This window comes from Carcharodon carcharias, chromosome 2 (assembly GCF_017639515.1).
Source record: "Carcharodon carcharias isolate sCarCar2 chromosome 2, sCarCar2.pri, whole genome shotgun sequence".
Taxonomy (NCBI): domain Eukaryota; kingdom Metazoa; phylum Chordata; class Chondrichthyes; order Lamniformes; family Lamnidae; genus Carcharodon; species Carcharodon carcharias.
The window spans coordinates 56520932-56533666 of NC_054468.1; the positions used below are offsets into that span (position 1 = coordinate 56520932).

At 44.4% G+C, this 12735-nt stretch overlaps 1 protein-coding gene across 1 annotated transcript in view; it reads right to left on the reverse strand.

Annotated features, from left to right (window-relative positions):
* veph1 (ventricular zone expressed PH domain-containing 1) overlaps window positions 1-12735 on the reverse strand; it is a 244254-nt gene that overhangs the window by 174176 nt on the left and 57343 nt on the right. Inside the window, exon 5 of the mRNA XM_041178084.1 lies at window positions 10767-10976. Within this exon, the coding sequence (XP_041034018.1) occupies window positions 10767-10976 (210 nt within the window). The remainder of the gene's footprint in view (window positions 1-10766; window positions 10977-12735) is intronic.

Genomic DNA, 12735 nt, shown 5'->3' on the forward strand with positions numbered 1-12735 from the left:
ACCAATTAGAACCTCCTCCATTTCTATGCTAATTTCTTTAATTATATCACAGTGCTTCTGCCTGATTTCCATACCCACGTCGTCCCTCTCACTTGTGAACACTGACATAAAGTATTCATTTAGAACCTAAGGTTGGAGGAGTTGCAGATAGTGAAGAGGATTGTCAAAGGATACAACAGGATATAGATAGGTTGGAGACTTGGGTGGAGAAATGGCAGATGGAGTTTAATCCAGACAAATGCGAGGGAATGCATTTTGGAAGGTCTAATACAGGTAGGAATTATACAGTAAATGGCAGGAGCCTTAAGTGCATCGACCGGCAGAGGGATCTGGGTGTAGCGGTCCACAGGTCACTGAAAGTGGCAACGCAGGTGGATAAGGTAGTCAGGAAGGCATATGGCATGCTTGCCTTCATCGGCAGGGGTATTGAGTATAAAAGCTCGGAAGTCATGCTGCAGCTGTATAGAACCTTGTTTAGGCCACACTTAGAATATTGCATGCAATTCTGCTTGCCACATTACCAGAAGGATATGGCGGCGTTGGAGAGGGTGCAGAGGAGGTTTACCAGGATGCTGCCTGGTCTGGAGGTTATTAGCTATGAGGAGAGATTGGAGAAGCTCGGATTGTTCTCACTAGAGCGATGGAGATTGAGGGGCAACTTGATAGAAGTTTACAAAATTATGAGTGGCATGGACAGAGTAGATAGTCAGAAGTTTTTTCCCAGGGTGGAAGAGTCAATTACTAGAGGACATAGATTTAAGGTGAGAGGAGAAAACTTTAGAGGAGATGTGCGGGGCAAGCTTTTTACGCAGAGGGTAGTGAGTGTCTGGAATTCGCTGCCAGACAAGGTGGTGGAAGCAGGTACGACAGTGGTGTTTAAGAGGCAACTTGACAAATACATGAATAGGATGGGAATAGGGGAATACGGACCCTGGAAGTGCATAATGTTTTAGTTTGACAGGCAATATGATCGGCGCAGGCTTGGAGGGCCGAAGGGCATGTTCATGTGCTGTACTTTTCTTTGTTTTTTGTTCTAACCCTTCCTATGTCTTCTGGCTCCACACACAAATCACCACTTTGGTCCTTAATGGGCCCTACTCTTTCCCTAGTTATCCTCTTACTCTTAATGTACTTGTAAAATAACTTTGGATTTTCCTTTATTTTACCTGCCAATGTCTTTTCATGTCCCCGTTTTGCTCTCCTAATTCTATACTACACATTCTATACTACTCTAGGGCTTCTGCTGTTTTGAGCCCTCGGTATCTGCCATAAGCCTCCCTTTTTCTCTTTATCCAATTCTGTATATCCCTCGACATCCAGGGTTCCCTTGATATGTTGGTCCCCCCACTTTGTCTTTACTGAATATATGTTGGCTCTGTTCTCTCCCTATTTCCTTCTTGAATGAGTCCCACTGCTCTGATGCAGATGTACCGAAAAGCAGCTGCTCCCAGTCCACTCTGACCAAATCATAACTGATCTTATTAAAATCGGCCTTCCCCCAATTTAGAACTCTGATTTCTGGCCCATCACTATCCTTTTCCAAAACAAGCTTGAATCTTACGGAGCTATGATCACATATCTGTAAAATGCTCCCCCACTGATACTTCTGCCACTTGCCCAGCTTCATTCCTCGAAATTAAGTCCAGGACTACCCCTTCTCTTGTAAGACCTTCTACGTACTGGCTTAAAAAGCTCTCCTGGATACATTTTAAGAATTTCGCTCCCTCTAAACCTATCACGCTATGACTAACCCAGTTAACGTTGGGGAAGTTGAAATCCCCCACTATTACTTCCCTATTATTTTTACACTTCTCTGAAACTTGCCTATGTATCTGCTCTTCTATTTCTCTCTGACTGTTTGGGGGCCTATAGTACACTCCCAGCAATGTGATTGCTCCTTTTTTGTTTTTCAGTTCTACCCATATGGCTTCATTTGAGGAGCCTTCTAAGTTATCATCCCTCCTTACTGCTGTAATTGTTTGCTTGATCAATACTGCGATACCCTCTCCTTATTTACCTCCTTCCCTGTCTCGCCTGAAGATCCTCTCTCCTGGAATATTGAGCTGCCAATCCTGCCCATCTCTCAACCATGTCTCTGTGACAGCAATGACATTATACTTCCATGGGTTAATTTGTGCCCTCAACTCACCTGCCTTATTTGTCAGACTTCTTGCATTAAAATAGATACCATCCAACCTTGCCAAATTCCCGTGTGCCTTAACTGGCCTATAATTTCTATGCCTTCCATATTCACTTGCTCTCTCTTCTAATTTTGGCTGTCCATCTCCCCCTGCTGAACCTCCTCTCAGGATCCCATCCCCCTGCCAAGTAGTTTAAACCCTCCCCAACAGCACTAGCATACCTCCCCATAAGGATGTCGCTCGCACTCCAGTTCAGGTGTAACCCATCCGCCTTATACAGGTCCCACCGCCCCCAGAAATGGTCCCAATGTCCCAGAAATCTAAAGCCCTCCCTCCTGCACCATCTCTCCAGTCACACATTCATTTGGACTAACCTCCTGTTTCTATACTCACTAGCGCATCACCAGAAGTAGTCCAGAGATTACTACCTTTGAGGTCCTGTGTTTTAATCTGTTTCCTAGCTCCCTAAATTCTGCTTGTAGGACCTCATCCCTCTTTCTACCCATGTCATTGGTACCAATATGTAGCACAATCTCTGTCTTTGCCCTCCCCCTTTAGAATGCCCTGCAGTCGTTCAGTGACATCCTTGACCCTGGCACCAGGGAGGCAACATACCATCCTGGAGTCAGGTCTACAGCCACAGGAATGCCTGTCTGTTCCCCTTACTATCAAGTCTCCTACCACTATTGTTCTTCCCCTCCTTTTCCTCCCCCACTGTGCAGCTGAGCCACTCTCAGTGCCATAAGCGTGGCTGCACTCCCCAGAGGAACCGTCACTCTCACCGTTTTCCAACACAGAAAAACAGTTCTTGAGTGAGATGCACCATAGGGATTTCCTGACTACCTGCCTTTCTTTTGACTGATGGTCACCCATTTCCTCTCTGTCTGTACTTCCGTAAAATGTGGGGTGACCACAGAAGGTGTTCTTATGATCGTTTTAAAGGCACTGGTCCAATGCAGTTCAGCAAGGAAAGAGGTTATCAGTGAATGGGGCTTGTGTGAGCAGAAGGCACAACAGTTTTGAATGAGTCATAGTTTAGAGACTATCAGGAAAAGAGCTTGAAATAGTCAAGTCTGGAGGTGACAAAGATGTAATCAGAATTTCAGCAGCAAATAAGTTGTGAAATGGGTGTGAATAGGGGCAATGTTATGAGGTAGAAGTGGTCTTGGTGAACAAGAGGATATGGGGTCAAAAGGTCAGCTCAGGTTGAATAGGACTTTGAGGTTACGAACAGATTGTTCAGCTTAAAACAGCTGCGAAGGAAGGGAATGGAATCACTGCCAAGGGTACTAAGTTTAAGGGAAAAAATAACTGTGGCTTTAGGCTTCGCAATGTTTAACAATAAGAAATTGCAGCAAGGTTGGATGTTGGACAAACAGTCTAACACCACAGAGAAAGTTGAGACAGCAAAAAAGATGGTGGAAACGTAGAGCTGAATGTCGTCAGTTTTTAAAAATTCCTTCACGGGATGTGGGCTTCGCTGGCTGGGCCAGCATTTATTGCCCATCCCTAATTGCCCTTGAGAAGATGGTGGTGAGCTGCCTTATTGAACCGCTACAATCCATGTGGTTTAGATACACTCACAGTACTGTTAGGAAGGGAGTTCCAGGATTTTGACCCAGCGGCAGTGAAGGAACGGTAATATATTTCTAAGACAGGATGGTGAGCGACTTGAAGGGGAAATTCCAGGTGGTGGTGTTCCCATCTATCTGCTGCCCTTGTCCCTCTAGATGGTAGTGGTCGTGAGTTTGGAAGGTGCTGTTGAAGCAGCCTTGGTGAATTCCTACATTGCATCTTGTAGATGGTACACAATGCTGCTATTGTGCAACGGTGGTGGAGGGAGTGAATGTTTGTGGATGTGGAGCCAATCAAGTGGGCTGCTTTGTCCTGGAGGGCGTCAAGATTTCTGAGTGTTGTGGGAGCTGCACTCATCCAGGCAAGTGGGGAGTATTCCATCACACTCCTGACTTGTACCTTGTAGATGGTGGGCAGGCGAGTTACTCATCGCATGATTCCTTGCCTCTGACCTGCTGTTGTAGTCACAGCATTTATATGGCTAGTCCAGTTCAGTTTCTGGTCAATGGTAACCCTCAGGATGTTGATAGTAGGGGATTCAGTGATGGTAATGCCTTGAACATCAAGGGACAATGGTTTGGTTCTCTCTTGTTGGAGATGGTCATTGCCTGACACTTTGTGTGGTGTGAATGTTACTTGCCATTTGTCAGCCCAAGCCTGGATATTGTCCAGGTCTAGCTGCATTTGGACAAAGACTGCTTCAGTAACTGAGGAGTCATGAATGGTGCTGAACAATGTGCAATCATCAGCGAACATCTCCACTTCTGACCTTATGATGGAGGAAGATCATTGATGAAGCAGCTGAAGATGTTTGGGCTGAGGACACTAACCTGAGGAACTCCTGCAGTGATGTCCTGGAGCTGAGATGACCGACCTCCAACAACCATAACCATTTTCCTTTATGCTCAGTATGACTCCAACCAGCAAAGAGTTTTCCCCCTGATTCCCATTGACTCCAGTTTTGCTAGGGCTCCTTGGTGTCACATTCTATCAAATGTGGCCTTGATGTCAAGAGCAGTCACTCTCACCTCACATCGGGAGTTCAGCTCTTTTGTCAATATTTGAACCAAGGCTGTAATGAGGTCAGCAGCTGAGTGGCCCTGGCGCAGCCCAAACTGGGCATCAGTGAGCAGGTTATTGCTAAGCAAGAGCCATTTGATAGCACTGTTACATCACTTTACTGATGATTGAGAGTAGACTGATGGGGCGGTAATTGGCCAGGTTGGATTTGTCCTGCTTTTTGTGTCCAGGACATACCTGCGCAATTTTTCACATAGCTGGTGTTGTAGCTGTACTGGAATAGCTTGGCCAGGGGCATGGAAAATTCTGGAGCACAAGTCTTCAATACTATTGCTGGAATATTGACAGGGCCCATTGCCTTTGCAGTATCCAGTACCTTCAGCCATTTCTTGATATCACATGGAGTGAATTAATTGATTGAAGACTGGCATTTGTGATGCTGGGAACCTCCGGAGGAGACCGGGATGGGTAATCCACTCAGCACTTCTTGCTGAAGATTGTAGCAAATGCTTCAGCCTTATCTTTTGCACTGATGTGTTGGGCTCCTCCATCATTGAGGATGGGGATATTTGTGGAGCCTCCTCCTCCACTGAGTTGTTAAATTGTTCACCCTCATTCATCACCTGAATGTGGCAGGACTGCAGAGCTTAGATGTGATCCATTGGTTGTGGGATCATTTAGCTCTGTCTATGACTTGCTGCTTATGCTGTTTAGCATGCAAGTAGTCCTGTGTTAAAGCTTCACCAGGTTGACACCTCATTTTTGAGTACGCCTGGTGCTGCTCCTGGCATGCCGTCCTGCAGTCTTCATTGAACCAGGGTTAATCCCCTGGCTTGATGGTAATGGTAGAGTGAGGGATATGCCAGGCCATGAGGTTGCAAATTGTGTTCAAGTACAGTTCTGTTGCTGCTGATAGCCCACAGTGCCTCATGGATGCCCAGTCTTGAGATGCTAGGTCTGTTCGAAATCTATCTATTTAGCATAGTGGTAGTGCCACACAACACGATGGAGGGTATCCTCAATGTGAAGGCAGGACTTTGTCTCCAAAACGACTATGCGGTGGTAACTCCTACCGATATCGTCATGGGCAGGTGCATCTGTGGCAGGCAGGTTGGTGGGAATGAGGTCAAGTATGTTTTTCCCTCTTGTTGGTTCCCTCACCATCTGCCGTAGACCCAGTCTAGCATCTATGTCATTTAGGTCTCGGGCAGCTCGGTCAGTAGTGGTGCTACCGAGCCATTCTTGGTGATGGACTTTGAAGACCCCACCCAGAGTACACCCTCAGTGCTTCCTCCATGTGCTGTTCAACATGGAGGAGCACTGATTCATCCGCTAAGGGAGGGAAGTATGTGGTAATCAGCAGGAGGTTTCCTTGCTCAAGTTTGACCCGATGCCATGAGACTTCATGGGGTCCAGAGTCGAGGTTGAGGTCTCCCAGGGCAACCCCCTCCCGGCTGTATACCACTGTGCTGCCACCTCCTGGGTCTGCTCTGCTGGTGGGGCAGGACATACCCAGGGATGATGATGGTGGTGTCAGGGACATTATCTGTAAGATATGATTTTGTGAGGATGACTATGCCAGACTGTTACTTGACTAGTCTGTGAGGCAGCTCTTCCAATTTTGGCACAAGCTCCCAGGTGTTAGTAAGGAGGACTTTGCAGGGTCGACAGGGCTGAGATTGCCATTGTCGTTTCTGGTGCCTAGGTCGATGCCGGGTGGTCTGTCCAGTTTTGGTTGTTTCACGGTTTGTGGACATCGCTGGCTGGGCCAGCATTTATTGCTCATCCCTAGTTGCCCTTGAGAAAGTGGTGTGAGCCGCCTTCTTGAACTGCTGCTGTCCCTGTGGTGCAGGTACATCCACAGTGCTGTTAGGAAGGGAGTTCCAGGATTTTGACCCAGTAACATTGAAGGAATAGCAATATAGTTTCAATCCACAATGGTGTGAAACTTGGAAGGGAACTTGCAAGTGGTGTGTTCCCATGCACCTCTGCCCTTGCCCTTTTAGGTGATTGATGTTGCAGGTTTAGAAGGTGCTGTTGAAGGAGCCTGACGGAGTTGCTGCAGTGCATCTTGTAGATGGTACACACTGCTGCCATGTGTGTCAGTGGTGGAGGGAGTGAAAGTTGAAGGTGGTGGATGGGGTGCCAATAAAGTGAGCTGATTTGTCCTCGATGGTGCCAAGAGATGCACTCATCCAGGCAAGTGGAGTGTATTCCAACACATTCCTGACTTGTGCCTTGTAGATGGTGGACAGGCTTTGGGGCATCAGGAGGTGAGTTACTAGCCAAAGGATTCCTCGCCTCTGACCTGCTCTTGTAGCCACAGTATTTATATGGCTAGTCTAATTTGGTTTCTGGTCAATGGTAACCCCCAGGATGTCGATAGTAGGGGATTCAGAGATGGTCATACCAACAAATGTCAAGGGGAAATGGTTGGATTCTCTCTTGTTGGAGATAATCATTGCCTGGCACTTGAGTGGTGTGAATGTTACTTGCCAGTTGTCAGCCCAAGCCTGAATGTTCTCCAGGTCCTGCTGCTTATGGACATGGACTGCTTCAGTATCTAAGGAGTTGTGAATAGTGATAATATTGTGCAATCACCAGCAAACATCCCCACTTCTGACTTTATCATGGAAGGAAGGTCATTGATGAAGCAGATAAAGATGGTTGGGCCTAGGACACTACCCTGAGGAACTCCTGCAGTGACGGCCTGGGTCTGAGGTTATTGACCTCAAGCAACCGCAACCATCTTCCTTTGTGATAGGTATGATTCCAACCAGTGGAGAGTTTTCCCTCTTATTCCCATTGACTTCAGTTTTGCTAGGGCTTCTTGATGCCATACTCGGTCAAATGCTGCCCTGATGTCAAGGGCAGTCACTCTCACCTCACCTCTTGAGTTCAGCTCTTTTGTCCATATTTGGATCAGGGCTGTAATGAGATCAGTGAGTTGCCCTGGCAGAACCCAAACTGACCAAAATTTGCAAACAAAATTTACACATGGAAGCTGACTCCATGGGGATTTTCGCGATGACGTGAAAATGATGGAAAAGGCACGAACCGGTAAGCCTCAACCTGAACATGGCACCCACCATTTTTGAGGGGGCAACAATGGACACGTGCACTTCGCAGAAGCAGCTTCCCATAGAAAACAGCAGCTGGACCCAAAAGTGTGATTGTTGTGTGAGATGCATCTGAAACCCATGTGTGCAAATTCTTTTGGACAACCAGGGCACCCTATTGGAGAGATAAAGTACCCCTTTAGATATGGGCCAGGGACACCTTTGGGGGAGGTCAAGTGCCCTTTTGGATTTTTAAAAGTAGACAATGTGCATAAAAAGCACACAAATGCATTGGAACTATCAAAAGTAACTGTTGAAAGTGTCAAGATGAACTCTCAAAGAGAGCAGTCAAGCTATCAAGGCATTTAAAACTCCTGCCCTTTAACTCATTGAACTGTCTGGAGTGTTAAAAAATGATTGCTTGCTATTTCACTTTCTCTGTTGACATAGGTATTAGGGCCAGCTTTAGTAGATTAGTGCTATATCACTGATTTCACAATTGTTTTTTATCACAGTAGGGTTCTTCTCATTTCAAAGTTTGATTGACAGCTCCAAGTTGTTGTGGACTCGATGAAGTGGGACTATGGATTCCAATGCTTGTTCTTACAGAAGATTATTCAATTGAATAAATTTTTCGATATTATAAGAAATTATGCAGTTGAAGGAATGTAAATGTAGTAAATGGGTTTTTGTGAATGACAGGGTTTTTTAAAAAAAAGTCTACAATGGACACTTGGAACTTTATTTTATTTAATATCAGCATGGGTCCTGAGGTCTACCCATGGTAGATACTGGGTGAGTTGGCATGGTAGGTGTAAGAGCAAAGGGGGTGGGAGTGTGGGTATATAGGTTGGCAAGGAGGGTATGAGAGGCCATGGGGGTAGGTGGAGGCATGAGGTGATATGGGTTGGCATGGGGAGTGTGTGGGGTGTGAGGGCATGTGAGGGGGAGGGCTGCTTTATGTTGCTGTGCTTTTTAAACTTCAACATAGTGCTGGTGCTCTGAGACAGCCTTCCGCCCAGCCCACCTCCGCATCTGGGATTCTCCACATAGGTTCGGGGTTTGCCTGACCCGAATCCCAGGGAACCCCGCCATCCCAGAACAAAAATCCAACCTTCTGGGCCACTTTCTCCCGGTCAGGTTTGCAGAGCCGGGTAATGTCCCAACTCTGTGCTCTAGAATTGGGAGCGACAATCCAGGCCCATGTCTGCCAATACTTTTGCCGAGGAACAGCATGTAGATGAGCACGAGGAAAGGGTCAAACTTAAATCCTTGGGGAATGCGAAGTGATTATCTAGGAGCAGGAAGAGAACCCACTGTTGGAAATTAACTCAGTGGAAATCCTGAAAATGTGGAGGATAAAATAATCTGCAACCTTGTTATCCATTGTACTAGGCTAAAGGGGGTGGGGGAGGTAAACAACTTTACATGTAATTGTGCCTTAAAGTAACACAGCTTATGTTGTTAACACTTCAGTACCATTAGTTATGAAATGCATACAGGATGATGATGCTTCAGCTTCAATTAGAACGTTACTCAAATAGAAATCTCAGACACATTACAAATGCTGAAATTTGGAAACATTAACCTTGTTACCAAAAAGATTTCCTACACAGAAACATAAGTCAGATATCGGTGTGTAACGGGAGGCTGACTAACAAGCTACCCAAAGCTGCATGAGCTTCCAACACATAAAATATCCTTAAATGGTATGAGTCATGATCAGAAGACACTGCATCATTTTATATTCTTGAGAGGGGTAAATGAAAACACCACAGTCTGGATAGAGGCCAGGTGGCCCCAACAAAGTTCCTGTGTTAAACCAGAGAAAGATTGTGTTTCATCTACAGAATTCTGAGAAACCATTTACATACAACAAACTGTTTTTGTGTGTTTTGGCAGTTTGTTTCTAGAGTTGAATACTCATTAGTATGAAACAATCATAATAAATGATTTATGGATTTTAAACTTAATGTCATAAAACATTTCTGCTGTTCTAGGTTTATGCAAAATAGCCATAATTATATAATAGTAAATATTTAAATTACATTTATACAACCAAAAGTGTAGACTTTAACAAAATATGCTAATGATTTTCTTTACATTTAAAGTGTGAAAAGTCATTGACTTAATATATGCATCTATTAATTTTTGCCAGTCCATAGCTATGTTTGAAAAAAACCTTGGTAAGATAAATCTCTTAATCCATCAAAATTCTCATGATTTGTCAGTTTTTTACGGAAGAAAACAATACAGAACCCATTCTCATAACAAATTATAACATTTGTCCAGCCATATATATATATGACACTGAATTATTTTAATTTGTTAGGCTTAGCGTCTGCTATACATTTTTCTTAGTTACTCTTTGCTCCTCTGACTACTCTAAATATGTTTCAGCATTCTCAAAAATTTTTGAAACTTCCAGTGATCTCCACTGTGAAAGAGCGCACTCCCAGCTCAGGGAAACCACCCCCCCCGCCCGCACAGGGAGCGTACAGCGCTTCCGAGCAGATGTCACGCTGGGCCCGCCCACGTAAAATAGTAGCTTGCCCCCAAGCAGGGCCGAACCCACCCACCCACACCCTGATGGGTGGAAAATGTTGCCCTATGTCAGCTCTACTCTGACTGACCATTATCAGTCATTTGCACGTATTTTATTGACATTCTGAAGGTTGAATGACTACAATTCAGTCCAAACTGAATTCTGTTGATATAGTAGGATGTACTTATTGGTGCTTTTCAAGATGTATGCAGAGTAGGTTAATTAAATTAACAAATAACTGATTCTAACTTTGCCTGTTTCTATTGATAAATACATTCAGATACAATGACATTCACAATGACACTTACATTGTACTCACATTAAAAACCATTTTCATCAAGGCCTTTAAGTAGAATCAAATTGCACACAACAACAACAAAAATAAGCCCCACACCTTTTGTAATACTGAAGAATTTTTGGACTTACCTCATTAATACAGCCAATGGCCCCAAAAATCTTGGCAATTTGTCCTAACAGATTTGGGTAATTTTCAGCAATTTCCTTCAGGTTTTCAATGGAATTATCTAGGACACATTGATTGAAAGCCACAAGATCCACCAACATATTTAGGATGAAGTCACTATAGCTGGGTTCTTTCAGCTGGGTAATCAAAGATGGAATGGATTCATTTAAGACCTAAGGGAGGGGAAGAAAATAAAGTCATAATGTAATTTCACTGCAGTTAACTAATGTATCATCATCAAAGTAGTAACTAATTCCATTTGCAACTATACAAGAGTGGATGGCTTTGGGTAGGTGCTCAAGGTTTATCATTCTGGTAACTGCAAAGCTTCACTAATACTGGTAAAGTCCACAAGAAAGCATTGAAGCTTCTGCCTGCCAGAAAGATAGACCAGCAGTCAAATTCAGGATGGAGGGAAATAATTGCTTCTACCTCAAAGGGCACTGAAACAAGAGGGTAGATTCTTGAGTCAACAAGGACTGGAATCCAATTTTTTCTAGTTCAATACAAGATTTACGAAATAATCATTACTATTACTGTTATATAGAAAGCAGCTGAAGGTTAGGAGATAAACAGTAATTGCACCTACCCAACCTAAATATCATAATTTGATTCAACTATTAGCAACTCATTTAAACTGGGGTGACTGCCACATGGGGCAGCATTTTCCCGTCGGCGAGCGGGAAGCGGGGCCCGCTCACTGACACATTAAATGACGTGCAGGCGTCCCAACGTCACTGCATATAATTCAGATATTCAGTTCGGAGGACACACAGCCTACTCGGCTGCAAGCCCACCAAACTGTCAAAGAAAAAGTAATTAAAGTAATTAACTGAGCTGCCTGTCCAACCTTAAGAGCCCAAGCAGCCTTTGCATTTTTCATGACCTCATCCACGGATGAGATGAGGTCTCATGGAGGGTTTATTATTTAAATGAAACTTTTTGAAATAAATAATGGCCATATCCCAGCTCATGTGACAGTTTCACATGAGGGAACATGTCCTTAAATTTTTTACCCACCTTTATTCAAATTTCCATAACTTAAACTCTCTGAGGCACCTCCAGGGAATTCCCCCCCACCCCACCGCGCACACAGGGAGGGCTCAGCGCTTCTGGGTGAGTGTCACACTGGGTGGGCCTTAACTGGCCTGCCCACGTAAAATGGCAGCACATCCCCAATTGGGGGCACCAATTGGGTTTGTGCCCGCCCCCACACAACCCCCCCCGACGAGGGGTGGGAAATTCAGCCCAATGTTTCAAATGACTCCCAATACTAAACTATAGGTGAAATTTAGACATTTTCAATTTCATTTTTAGAGGAACTAAAAATGCAGTTGTTCAGAAAGATAAGACTAAGGACTGTTTATGCGCAGAGTCAGAAAGACTTTGTGGACTTTTAAAATTGTGGTGGAACCTGGATGCAGAAACTCCGCCCCCATTTCTGACAGATTCCATTTTTGTTGGTAGGGAAGAAGGGATGGGTGTGAGTCACACAAGCAGGAAACTTGAACCCTGCAGGGCCATTTGAACTTAATGCTGAGTTCAAACAGACCCAATTTGGATGTTGCAAGGGCCTTAAACCACAGTGTGGGAGTCACTAATTTATGGAATAGATGTAAATGCTCTTAAAGGGCGGATATGGTTTGCTTAACTGGCATGACCTGAAGTTTTTGAAACCTCCTGCTCTTTAAGTTGTAAAAAATAATTTGGCTGCAGCTGTCAGTGATTGTTAAGAAAAAGCCTTGGCTAAACTGCTTTAACTAACAGGCCAGCTCGAACAGCATCTTTTTGAGCAGTTTCAGTATATTTCTTTGTTGATATTTCCCTAAAAGCTATTTATTATGAATGCTTAGCTGAGTCATAAAAGCTATATTTATCTCCGCAGGGGGTTCTAAGTTCGCAGTTTGATTGACAGTTTAAAGAGGTTAATAA